This window comes from Colletotrichum truncatum (genome assembly GCF_014235925.2).
Source record: "Colletotrichum truncatum strain CMES1059 chromosome Unknown Contig_0004, whole genome shotgun sequence".
Classification (NCBI taxonomy): Eukaryota; Fungi; Ascomycota; class Sordariomycetes; order Glomerellales; family Glomerellaceae; genus Colletotrichum; species Colletotrichum truncatum.
In genome coordinates this window covers 2,343,462-2,356,170 of record NW_027222401.1, presented here as the reverse complement: position 1 = coordinate 2,356,170, position 12,709 = coordinate 2,343,462, and the positions used below count along the sequence as shown (strand labels likewise).

Here is a 12,709-nt window from a genome sequence, read left to right as displayed (position 1 = left end):
CCAGCGTTTGCTGCTAGAGGGGCAAAAGGTGAGAAAGATGGAATGTAAGGCAGTGGATCAATGGCAGCACATGGCAAGGAGCTGTGGATAGAGTAGACACGCGGCTGTCAACCGAGAGAGTCAGTTGGGACATGGGTAACTCCCTTGATGCGCCTGAGCTTGCCTTGGTTTCCGGCCTTTGCCTCATTATGGCTGCCACACCAGTGGGACTTTTCACCCTCCACTATTAGTTCGCTTTTGACTGAGCCGTTGACGAGCTCTATCTCACCGAGTATATATCTATGTATATATATGGTCACGCATGTAGATGTGTTTTATGCAGCCGCTCTTATTCTATTGATTCACGTATACAAGGGGAAGTAAGGGACACAAAGTACAGATAGAGACGGGCCAAACCCTTCATCTCGTGACAAAAACGAAACAGCAGGCTAGAGTGTCTATCCGGAGTGCCAGCCCGGCTTGGCCAAGATGCGAATGCTCCCCAGCGTGCTCCCAGCGGGGGGCCAAGTTGACCCCTAGCTGTCAATTTCTAAGGGCCGTGCCAGCGAACGATGGTCTTTCTTTTCTTTCCCTAGGGTACATCGTAGGGGGGTTCCCTGTTTTCTGCCATGGCAGTTCCCAGTAAGTTCTTTGTCAGTTCTCAACTTAAATCCCATCGTGTTGGCCGTCTCTTGCCCATGTGGTGCCATAGCTTTCCCAAGTCGGCGACACTGCTAGGGTTTCTTTTGACTCCTCGGCCCGCAAACACTAAGGGAATAGAGAAACGAACTCTTTTTTATTCTTTTTCTTCATTTCCATGGTTATCCGTGCTTGCGGGCCGGGGACGGGGCTAGCCACCTCGGCCCAAAGACATACTCCTTCGACCACATCCATTCCGTCGTCCCAGGGAACCTTTCTGCTAAGGCTCCAAAAAACCATCAGTGTTGGCCGAAGATCTTATCTTGGCTTGCAATCGAGACCTCTGCCACCGTAGGATCTACTTCCCTGGTGACATAGGGGCCCTTGCTGAAGAGTCGGAGTGGAGGGGTGCTCATTTGCCCACGTTTATCTTTTTGTCCCTGGAGAAAGGTGATGTAGTAGTCACATCAGGCTACATAATGTACGGCTCTCCAAGTCGCTAATAACAGCCAAAGGAGCAGTGGTTCCGGGCCGTATTATTGGATGCAAGCCCTACATCACAAGCTCCTCCCTCTGCACATCACTTAGCGTTTCATTCCGCCACGCCCCCGCCTCTAAGCTGAAAAAAAGGGCCCATGTATGCAGGCAGTCCGGACACAGGAAGGTAAGGATATTGGACGTTGGTGTTGTGTCACTTCTTACAGCGCCATTTGTCCACCGCCAAGGTCCAGTTGCAGCCCACCCCCACCGCCTCCCCTGAAGGTCTCATATCTTGCGGGAGTTTGCTCAACTTTTGACATGGTATTTTGGGGCTCATGGGGGGTCAGAGCCCCGGTTAATCCTTGAGGTGGCGACGGAGTCGACTCCGGTGATGACCGTGCGAAATGATTGGGGGGATGTGGTATGATTTCGGCCCCCGACCCTGCGACCTTGAGAACCCCTCCTGGGAGCAGGGCCAGAGCAACGGGCTTCGGCATATTTGGACTGATAGCCATGAATATGTTTTCCTTTTTTGCCTCTCCACTCCCCGAGCTCCCTGGAAGTCAAGGGATGTTCGTAACGAGAACGCTGAACGTAACTACCCCCCAGACACCAGACACGTCTTTTGGCGGTTGATTGCTAAAGGCACGGCTAAGATGGGGGGAGGGGGGATGTAAGAGGAGCTTTGGTGGCCCTCTTAGTGCTATGCAAAGAGCCCGTTGCATTTTCCTCTTTAGTGATGGGAAACCCATTTTCTTCCTCCCTCTCTCCCTCCCGTGAAAGTCGTTACGTGCCCTGAAACGACGCGGACAATTGTGTGTAATCACCTCACATGCTGGCTAATCATAGCATTCGACCGGTCACCATGTGCTGCTATTGAGGGCACCGCGCGTGTGGGATCCGGGCATCCGAGCTGCGGTCTGCCCAGACCATGGCGTGCGGCCAGGGCATTATGCGGCGTACTATGGCAAGCTACAGGCGAACACCCTGAATGAGGGGCTGAGATTGCTGCTAAGGGCAGCACTGGAAAGTCTTGCAGAGCAGCAGTAAATGAGGGACCGTGGGGGGGAGGTGGATGAAAAAGGAGGGGGTATAGTGAATAAGTACTTAAGACAAGTAATTGGTTGCGACGTGCCGCCCATGTCTGATATGGCTTTTGCGCAATAACTATTGACAGACGTTGCATACGAAACAGAAGATAGATGGCGGGGGAGCCCGTCATCGCTGTTTGTGGGCGCCATGCGAACAGCGCAGAGTACGTCAACCCGTCTTATGTGCCTTTTGCCAACGTTCGAAATGATGGCGTACATATGCCGGCGGCGCAGAGTGATAGCAACCAAATCCCGGCAACTGGATCAACTGGATCGCGAACAAATCGGGGACAAGTCCGACAACACCCAATCCTTGCTACTGAGCTAAGACGTCACTGCTGAAAAGTTGATGGCCTTATCACGAAACCTAGAGTCCCTGGAACATATCGGTATGTTTGAAGGAGAAACCACAAGGATTGAGTTTATATGACAGGGCTCCTTCTCGACGAAAACGAAGTGATAAAAAATGACAAAGAGTGTTTGATCGTTGACGTAAAGGCGAGATGTAAGATGAGCCGAGTTTAGGTCGGGCGTCGATGAAGGAGGTAAGCCGCTTCAAGCAGAGTTAGGATTCAGAATGTACGAACAGACAGAGGGAGCGCCGTCGCAAAAATGACCTGCAAGGTTGTTTTCATTGATTGCTCGATCGCTTGCATGGTTTACCGCCTTGCTTCAGCGTTCCGGCGTGCGTGACTGGGGCTAAGCCAAAAAGTTCCCAAGGGAAGCGAGACAGTTCAGGTAGATAGGGAGGTATCTCTGTTGTATTCTGGTCATTGTGGCCGACGCCACAGATGACTGGAAGTATGCCAGCTGTGACCTTGGTCTCTGAAGCAAGGATATGGGGTTTATGGCTGTGTGTCTGTGTGTCAAAAATGTGGAGGGATGTTTGAAGTGGATCGCAATGTGGCACGACAGGCGGGATGACTACTGAGAGAAGAACGTGCCCCGTCGAGGCCGTTGAGTACCGTGGATAAGAAACGAGGCAAGCTAGTTGAAGAACTAGAGAGCATAGGCAGCAGGAGTCAGGCATGGTAGGACAGGTAAGAGTAGAGTGGTAAAATTATGCGCATGTTGCTTTGTGGTAAGATCAGTCGAGTATGTCAAAGTTGTAAATAGAAGGCTATATGGCCCGGCTGGTTTTGGTAGGGCCTCGATTGCGTTCCGCGGACTTGTCATTTCCAGCACTTGAAGATTGGGGCTTGTAGGAGAGCACCCGTATTGAGCAACAGATGTCTCCCAGCTCTAGAGACATCCAGTGAGTGATCCGGTGTCACTTGATGGGGTCCCTGCTTATTGATTCACCATTATACACTAGGATTTCGGTATGTGACTCGGCCGATGCCTGGGGATCTCTAATGCCAGAAATAAGCAGTTGCAGCGGGGTATCTGCATCTACCAGCTCGGACGCTTGACCGCTGATATGTGAGTGGCCAGAGACAGTGAGGCGTTGTTTGTCGTCTTGCTTGCTGGACCCCCCCTCTATTGTCCGTACCACAACATACTTACCTTGGCATGAATATGTACTCACGGCAAACAAGGACATGGTAGAATAGGTCAAAGTGATTGATGATGCCCACTGACAACTGTGGATAAGCTGCGAGAAAGAGGGGGCGCTGACGAAGGAGAAGAAGGAGAAGGGGGGGTGTTCTTGATTTCCTATAGGCCTGGTCCGTGGCACGGAGCAGTTTCCGTGGCCAATGGCAGTGCCGGGAATGACTCGGAATCGGTTCCGGAAGCTTAGGCACTCTACTACTGGCTGAATCCTCAATTCCCCCCCTGCTACGACTTCGTACGCGGCTAAGGAATCGCGCGTCTGGCCTATCAAATGCCAGAGGATCTGGGCTCTCAAGTCGATTCTTTCTTTCAGTTCAGTTTCTCATCATCACATTTTCTCTGTAAGCATGTCTTCCTGCTACGGATGACGGATGTCCTCCCTGCCTTGCCGTGGCCTGTGTCCTTCGGGAAGACAGGACGTGCTTGCTTTTTGAACAAGGTAGAGCAGCGAACTCTTTGCCCCATTGATTGTTTCCATCCATCTTACCTCCTCCATGCTCCATCACTTCTCGGCTTCTTTACCCCCTTGTTAGACGTTGCGTCTCTCTCCGTCTTGCGCTCGTGCTCTTTCCCTCCCTCTCTGCGCCTCTCAATTTTGCCTTCTCCGGACCTCTTTTTTTCTTGGTACATGCCGTCCGTCCCCGTCTTATCCCCCCAAAGTCCCTTATCATCCGGTCTTTCCAGTGTACCTACTACTTCTTGTATCCGCATTACCTGCTTCGCTTAGAGGCACCTCGCGGCTCAGGTAGGACAAGCCCCCTGCCCTCTCATATACTGCTCAACTAAACATCATTTCCCCTTGGGGCTTACCCCGATCCTCTGCCTTACCTCTTCTCGGTACAGTACATCTGGGATACCCAAGCACCCCCACCAAGCCTCTTTGCTTCTTGCTGGACCAAGCTCTAACTGATCCGATTGCTCCCCAAGGTGTCCAAGGCTCTGCGCAGCTTCGTGGCGTTCTTTTCTCTTCTGCTTTTTGGACCAACAACAAGTACCGGCCAATGATGTGATCACGTCCTGTCCGAGAACCGAGCAATCATTAATCCCGTCTCTTCTGCCGTTGTAGGCACACCCCCTACATCTCACGTATCCAAAGCCCACAATCTCTATCCCAATTGCCACTGTCAAATATTCTCTTAATCCCCGTTCCTTGTCATCAGGTCCTGACCCTGGTGCATCCACTACCTGACTCTCCTTGTTAACTTCGGACATGCATCCGCACACCAGCAATTGGGCCTGCTTCTTATTCCTGGTTCTCGACGCCTTACATGCTGCTCCTCGATCCAGTTCTTACCAACCCACAACCCACACCCATCCATATCATTCTCCTTCGCCTACCTCGCTTACCTTATGTTTCTGGATCAAGGGAGCTGATGTTAGATCGTTCTTTTTGAGTTTTTTCCCACGATCGTACCGCCACCACTACCACTCCCACCAACGCGCTTTCTAGTAGACCCGTACAGTCCTGAACAGTATCCACTTCAGTCTGGTAAGCAAGTTTCCACTCGAACTGTAACCCAGCCGGGACGGCTCAGCATAGCTGACGCTCTCGTCGAACAGCTTCACTGGCGCAGTCAGGTTATCCCGGCTCGGTCGTCATGGCTGAAGCCCCGAACATGCCCATAACTCACTATGCCACACCGCCAGAGCAAGACCACCTGCTGTCGCCAAATGGTGACTACATTTACCAGCCATGGCTTAGATGGGATGGCCAAGTGACCGAACCCATGTACGCCCCAAGTAGCTCAGAAAACTCCATGAACTCCCTCTCGTGGGAGGCTCAAGGACACCAAAATCACCCAATCAATACGAGCGGAGTAATGGCCGAATATACGAGGGCTGGATTAGCACCTCGACCCAACGACTGGCTTCCTCCATACCAGCAACAACAACAGGAACGACAACAAGAACATGTTCAGCTATACCCAAATCAACCCAGTGTTTATGGCAGCCCTCCGCAATGGCAAAGTTCAGAATGTTTCTCCCATGCCAATTCCCCGTCTTGGCATCCACAGTCCGACGCACATCCTCAACAACAGCCGGAAGTCGCACCTCCCGCCGCCAATACAAGGGCAGGGAAGAAGTCAAATGGCAAGCGCCCTCCTTCGAACGCTCAACAGCCTACCAAGAAGTCACGAGTTGGGAACGGGGGCAACCCCTCTCCGGCAAATTCGAGTTCATATGATGACGGCGCGCAATGGGTGGAAGGCGATGGCGAGGACGATGATAAAGAGGACGACAGGCCTACTGGCCGAGATACTAAGAAAACCTACCGGGTCAAGAACCGTGCCGCAGCGAAACGCTGCCGCGAGAAAACGAAACAATACGAATTGGACCTTGCCGCCAAGGAGAAACAAGTCACCCAGGAACGTTTATATCTCGATGCCTGCGTTGCCGCACTCAAGAATGAAGTGCTCACCTTGAAGAACCAAATTCTTCAACATGGAGATTGCGATTGCGAAATTATCCAAGGGTACATCGCTAGAGCAGCAAATGGAGTCAGCTCTGCACACCGAGGTTACAGCATATCGCAGCCGTCAGCTTGAGAACACGGTTGCGGTATAAGATGACAAGGATGATAACAGGAAACTATACGACTTATGTATATATCTGCTCTCAGGCAGATTCGAGAGACCTACGTGGCAACGTCAGTCTATTTAAGCGTGTCAAGCGATCGTTTGGGATACTGAAGGAGGTAATGGATTTCTGAAGCGGCACCATGATGCCGGTGGTTTTGTCATAAAATAATGAGGGTTTTGGAGTTCGCCTTTGTAAGAGGCTCTTTTCTTTTCTTCTTGCCTGTTCTTCAGTTTTACCCCGCTATTCCGGTATCTTTTCCTCTCGCCTTTCATTGTTACACTTTGTGCCCATCTTCGTGTACATGTCTTGCCCCGAATTTGAAAGGGCCAATTCTTCTTATTCGCCCTTTCTTTCGAACGCACGCTAACACATCTGCATGTGGAAAAAAAAAAAAAGGGAAAAAAAAAAGAAAAAAAAAAGAAAAAAAAAAGACAAAACTTCCTTTGAGCGGAAATTCTCAACTGATGATTGTGCGTTTCTAGATTTTGGCATTTCTCTTTCTTTTCTTTCACTTTTCTTTTCGCTCCCCTCTTTCGGTAGCAAACACAACAAGCAGCGGACAGCTATTTTCAAGCTTGAGAGGGGGTTGTGACCATATACCTGGCACGTTGCCCTCTGATTGGCTCAACTGGCACGGACATATCACCGAGCAACCATTTATCCCCTGTGCTTTACGCTCTGCGACCTGAACACCCACGCCCATTGCTGCCCTTCACTCTAGCAACAGGCGGGAGTTTCGAATAGGTCGTCCAGTGCCTTCCATGTGGCCAACTGAGCTTCCACCGGACTTCTTGTGTCGTTATTTCCCCCCGTCCCCATTTCCTACTCAACGCGTGCAATCACCACGTTCTAGTGGGCGAAAGGGGGCGAAAGGGGATATACGATAGACTGTTGGAGGCGTCCAATTCTAGCCACTGGCAAGAGCCGACAGCTAGGGCCTCGATGCGCCCAGTAAACTCTCAACCACCACCCCATCTCGCCGTATCTTGCGGCACCCTTGCCCGCCCCAAAGGGAGTTTTTGGGCACCCTGTTTGCTACATTCGACCTGGTCTGGCCGCGGCTAGATGAGTCCATGGGTTTGGGGAACTTTACGAGCCAAACTTAACATATTATTTTGGATGATCGGATTTTCCTTTGTCGACCTCAACTTCTTTTTTTTTTTTTTTTAACCTCTTATTTTTTTTGTACCATCTCATTCTCATTCTTAGTCCGGGCAGGGAGTCGACGATAGGCTTGGATTCCCGGGGCCGGAACAATCTTGGAGCCAGCGGCTGCCAGCCTAGCCGCCTTCCCACCTTTATCTGTTCCAACTAGCCCAGACAGCAGCAGCCAGCAGCGGCCAGCAGCGGCCAGCAGCCACGGAGCACGGAAATAGGGCCACCGTCTGACCATTTCGTCATAGCCTTACTTTCTCTCAAACTCCAGAAAAACCTGGGCTGGACTGGAAAGCCGGGCTTGGGCATACGCAAAAATCACACAACATCATCTGGCAAGCGACATATTCAACACAGCACACATCAATTCCCAGCATGGCCGGCGGGTCGGCAGTATGACGCGCACCATCAAGGCAATCGATACTTCTTTAGCGACGCGGCGGGCGGATCTGGTCTTGCGGTTGTGGCCCGCTCTGCCCTCTCTCGATTCGTCCACTGGCGCCATTCCAATTACTGTGAGGGCGCAGTTCTCGCCGTGTCAGCTACACGCCCACGCCTCCATTCACCAGCCCTTGGCAACGAAGGTCGACGACTGCCAGGCCTGCCCATGGTCCAAGGCTAAAGGTCGACGTCACGCTCACCATGAAAGCACAGCGCGAGCTTCTGCCTGCAGGCCTTGCGGCAGCCAGCAGCGCTTCTTCGGAGCGGGAGTCGACCCCGCAATCCACAGCCGGCGGCAGTGGTGGCAATGGTGGTGCATCTGCCCCAAGACGCCGTCCCCAGACCAAGATCGCGTGCACCTCATGCCGTCGGCGGAAATCAAAGTGCGACGGTCAGCGCCCCGTCTGTTCATTATGTGCCGGCATGGGTCGCACCAAGTGCGAGTATGATGCAGGCCCTGATGTCACTCGCTTCGCCGCTCTCAAATCAAAGCACGAGGAACTGCAAGGCCGCATCGCTCTTTTTGAGGAGCTCTTTCGCCTCCTGTCGATGCGCTCCGAGGCGGAATCCATTGAGATCATCCGCCGCATGCGCACTGCTAATATGGAAACTGACCTAGACGACCTGGTCAAGTTTATCAAGAACGCCGATTTGTTGATTCAACTGGCCTCTACTCCGTCCAAACAGACTACGCCAGCACCGCGAGCAGCAGACGCTGACTCCCACGGCCAAGTGCCCATGGACGAACTGTCGTCTTTGCTTGAGACATTGTAATTTGAATTCTTAGCCTGAGGGCACCCTTTCGCTGCGGGTTTGGCTGACAAAAGATTAATCAGAAAATCGGCCTTTTCAGAGCTCGATACACCCGCCCGGACTGCGTTCTTGGACACTATTAGACTTCAAATAGACGCCTTTACTTCTCGATATGGCGGTCGCTTAGAATCAACTCCAACGGTAAAAGCGGAAGTAATGACGGACAGGGATATGGCTGCAGAGCCGGACGGGATGCCAGAGAGTAGGCCAGGAGAATTTCTCAAGGGACTTTTAAATGACGATACGACGAGACGATGAGACCGAACTTACGCACCCCTTGGTCTCTAAACGCTTCCTCTACTTTTCTATGGATGACAAGGACGAAGGGGATGGAACGGAAAATGTCTACCAGCTTGGCTTTCAGGAGGCCCGGAGGTGTTCTGGTATGTCCCGGATGGCGTCTCGGTATGAAGGGTTCTTGATGATATGAATGGTTGGGCATATAGGGGCTTAACATGTTTTGACGTCAGCTTGATCGAGGGCGGGAAGGCTACTTGCTTAAAGATAAACTTTGGGCGAGTATCAACCAGCTTGATATTTACGAAGTGTCATGGTAGGCTGAAAAGTTGATTCTGTAAGTTGGGGGGACCAGGGGGGGACCAGGGGGGGATGAGAATCGAGAGTGGTATCTCTCATCCTGGCTTTGGTCCGGTGCGCGAGCAAAGCAAGAGCACAGACGAGGAGAGGCAGCTGTGTTTGTCATGATGCATATGTTATCGCTGCCAGATGAGGGGACCCCATATATCATGATTTTAACTGGCTCAAATACCGGGCGGCAGTGATTGTGGAACGAGCTGCCCGACATATGTCGAAGGAGGAGGGCAGAAAGAGTATTTAGGTTGCTGAAGCTATATTATGCCCAGCAAGTGATGTGCTCTAAACAGGAGAAAGCGAGAAAAGCATTTCAAAGCAAAACGACAAAAGAAGAAAAACCTCTGCAGCTGGTTCGTGTACGGCGCAGTAATCGCTCAGAAGGCGAGGCGTGTTGATGTGATTGACTGATGCTCAGCCCAGCGTGGCACACTTATGACGGGACTCATACTCAGCATACAGTAGTGGACACAATAGGCTCACGACTAGCCCTCGCGTTGACCAAAGGTAGGGCCAAGACATGGACTCAAGTGAAGTTTACGGTACAGGTCGAAATGATTTACATTCACCTTGAACATCCTGTCCCTTTTCAGGTGGAGTTTTCGACGTGATGAAATTTGTTCCTGATGAAGTCATGCAAGCCCAGCGCAATTGGAGTTTGGAAGCCGACTCTTGTGACCGGGGGGAAAAAATACAGCATCATCGCTGATGATCTTTCTATTTTTTTTTCTTCTTCTTTTTTTTTTTTTTTTGTCCTTTTCTCTCTCTTCTCCGACAAATCACTATTCTCGCAACATCCTGTAGCTGTTGGTGGTGACATAAAGGTAAGAAAGGCAATCTGATGGGAATATTGCGATGGCACTCGCGTTTCTGGTGGCACAGGCCTAGACCAAGGTCTAGACCCAGACCCAGACCAAGACCCAGGGACCCCCCCCCCTCCCCCCAACCCCCCTGGCCCAAACTAAAAAATAAAATAAAAAATAAAATAAAATTTATGACATCTGGTAGTGAGAGAAATGGGTGTGTGTGTGTGTTCGCTGCACGGCTATTTGCGTGCGAGTGCGGGGTTTGGGCGACGACATGGTGTGGCATGGCATGCGGGTGAGAATTGAAACCAACCTTGGTTTAAAAAAAAAAAAAAAACATCGGATATTAGGACAAGAAGGAAGAAAGAGGGAGCCCCCCAGCAGTCAGCCCAGCCAGCAGTGCAGCCAGCAGTGCAGCCGTCAGCGGCAGGTCTACACCACTCTTCCGCCCATCCATCCCCAAAAACTCTCTCTACATACTAGTAGTAGGTTCGCCTTTGCGTCTGCCCGGCCGAGCACCCACTCGTTCGGTTCCGAGTGTCCAACACGTGTGATGAGGTGGGCGAACATGGAAAATCCCAAATGAGCTCGGTTTCCAAAGGGTTTTTTTTTTTTTTTTTTTTTTTTTTTTTTATACTTTGCATTTCCTGCTTTTTCTTACATACCTTTTTTCGAACCCCCCCTCCCCCTTTCCCTCAGCCGCCGATGATCGAGACCTGGGCCGATTCCCTCGGCGATGCAATGAAATGCGTATCTTAGTAACCAGCCATGCGGTTTTTCTGTTGAGTGGGGGTTTTACAGCTCTCTAATATGGGTCGACTCGATGCGGCTGTTGAGAAAAGAGTCAGAGTCACCACGTACTATAAAGGAGAGGGAAAATGCCCCGCGGCCCCTCCCTCCTCCCTCCAGCACAGCTGGGTTCCGGGGGTTTTAGTTAGCGTTAGCAGCGCCTTACCAGGAGAAACGTGTGAATATGTTGGCCGTTTGTCTGTGCAGTAGCAGCGTCGCTTGCTTGGCTAGGGTTGGCCCCGCTTGTAAGAAGCCGAGATGCGTGCTCGCTGAAGTAAAAATCCACTTTCCTGGTCCGTGCTTGTTCTCGTTCTTTGCCTTATATAAGCAGATTCCGGGTAACGTAACCGTATGGAAAGGGGGGGGGGGGTGGTGTATTAATCAATGCAAAAGATCTGAGGCACGTGCCATACGTACTATTAAGCACGTGCACGCCATAAGAGGTGTTAAGCGAGCGGCCGGAGCCGGACAGCCAGCCAAAGACACTCATCATCGGTGTTTGGCGGACAGCGGTAGAGCGGGAGGGGGTTCTTCAAGGTTCGGTTAGCGGCCGTGGGGAACAGAGCAAGGAAGCTGAGATGGACCGCTACCGGCCGCCGCTCACCGGGGGGTAACCCTCGCCTACTTTTTCTTTAGTTTCCGTTACTAATTCCCGGTCGTCACTATTCTGTTTTCATGAGTCATCTGCTGTTGGCACCTTGAGACCGGTTCGAGAAGGGATGTGCGATCCGATCTCGATGAGAGCCAAGAGTTGTAATCATTGAGGGGCCAGGTAGTAAGTAGGTGGGAAGATGGCAAAATAATCAGTCAATCAATCATGAAACCGCGGAAACGCGAAGAGGGCGGAAGGGCGGGAGGATGTTGCCCAAGGGCGAACTTATTGCATATGAAGGCTTGCTTGTTTGGCTGCTGTTGGCTGTCGCGTTTACTTGCAGTTTGCGGTTGTTAGGAGAAATCCGGCGGTTTTGTGCTTTTGCAGCATGGAGGTTGGTTGTAAGTATGTGTAAGTTGGGTTGGACTGCAGTCAGCACACACCTACTAGATCGGCTTCGGAAGCAGATCAGCACATTACGGGCTCGGCTTCGGAGTTTCGCTGCGCTTAAAGTCACAGTCGGAGTTGTTTTGGTTGGTGGGGGTTGGGCAAAAAAAAAAAAAAAAAAAAAAAAAAAAAAAAAAAAGAAGGATTGAAAAGACACGACTAAGTGAAATACGCTATTGGCCGGTTCTCGTGACTCTTCCGAAGGTTTCTTCCTCCCTACCCTGTTGAGCCGCCGGCCCCTAAACTACACTAACCTACCCCATGCGTTTGGGAGATGTGCGTCTCGTCCTTCTCTAACCCCATACGTAGTAGAGTATCTGTCTGGAGATGCCTGACAGGCACGCACGCACGGCGGGCGGAATGGCGTTTGCGATGGTGGTGTTGTGTGGTGCTCTTGGTGGGGTTAACTGCTCTAATAAGGAAAAAAAGCGAGCCGGCAGGCGACTTCGCAACCCGACTTAGACCCAACGTCGGCATGGGACACGACTGCCTAGGCCCCCGGCTAGCGAAGGAAATGGAACTGGAACCCTTTCTCGGCCTCGCCTACCTACCTTAAACGTATAAGCTGGCCCCGGAACCATGGCGTCTGGGGTAAAGGAGGATGAAAGAGCAAATGAGTAGGAAGAAAAAAAAACTTTTCTTTACGTATACTCTTTCTTCTCTTGTCTTCTTGCGTAGCCATGACTGAATGACTTGGGACTTGCGTCAAATCACCTAACCCATCCTACCTTGTCATTTCTTTGCATACACTC

At 51.4% G+C, this 12,709-nt stretch overlaps 2 protein-coding genes across 2 annotated transcripts; both read left to right on the top strand.

Annotated features, from left to right (window-relative positions):
• Positions 1-5,341: 5,341 nt before the first annotated feature.
• On the top strand, positions 5,342-6,289 carry CTRU02_207416 (basic region leucine zipper; the record flags this gene model as incomplete). Its single annotated transcript, XM_036719198.2, has 1 exon — positions 5,342-6,289. One exon carries the CDS (start codon positions 5,342-5,344, stop codon positions 6,287-6,289), a length of 948 nt encoding a protein of 315 aa, XP_036588905.2.
• A 1,831-nt stretch (positions 6,290-8,120) lies between these two features.
• On the top strand, positions 8,121-8,990 carry CTRU02_207415 (nitrogen assimilation transcription factor; the record flags this gene model as incomplete). Its single annotated transcript, XM_036719199.1, has 2 exons — positions 8,121-8,689; positions 8,756-8,990. The coding sequence occupies 2 exons, from the start codon at positions 8,121-8,123 to the stop codon at positions 8,988-8,990; spliced, it is 804 nt and encodes a 267-aa protein (XP_036588906.1).
• Positions 8,991-12,709: the final 3,719 nt, after the last annotated feature.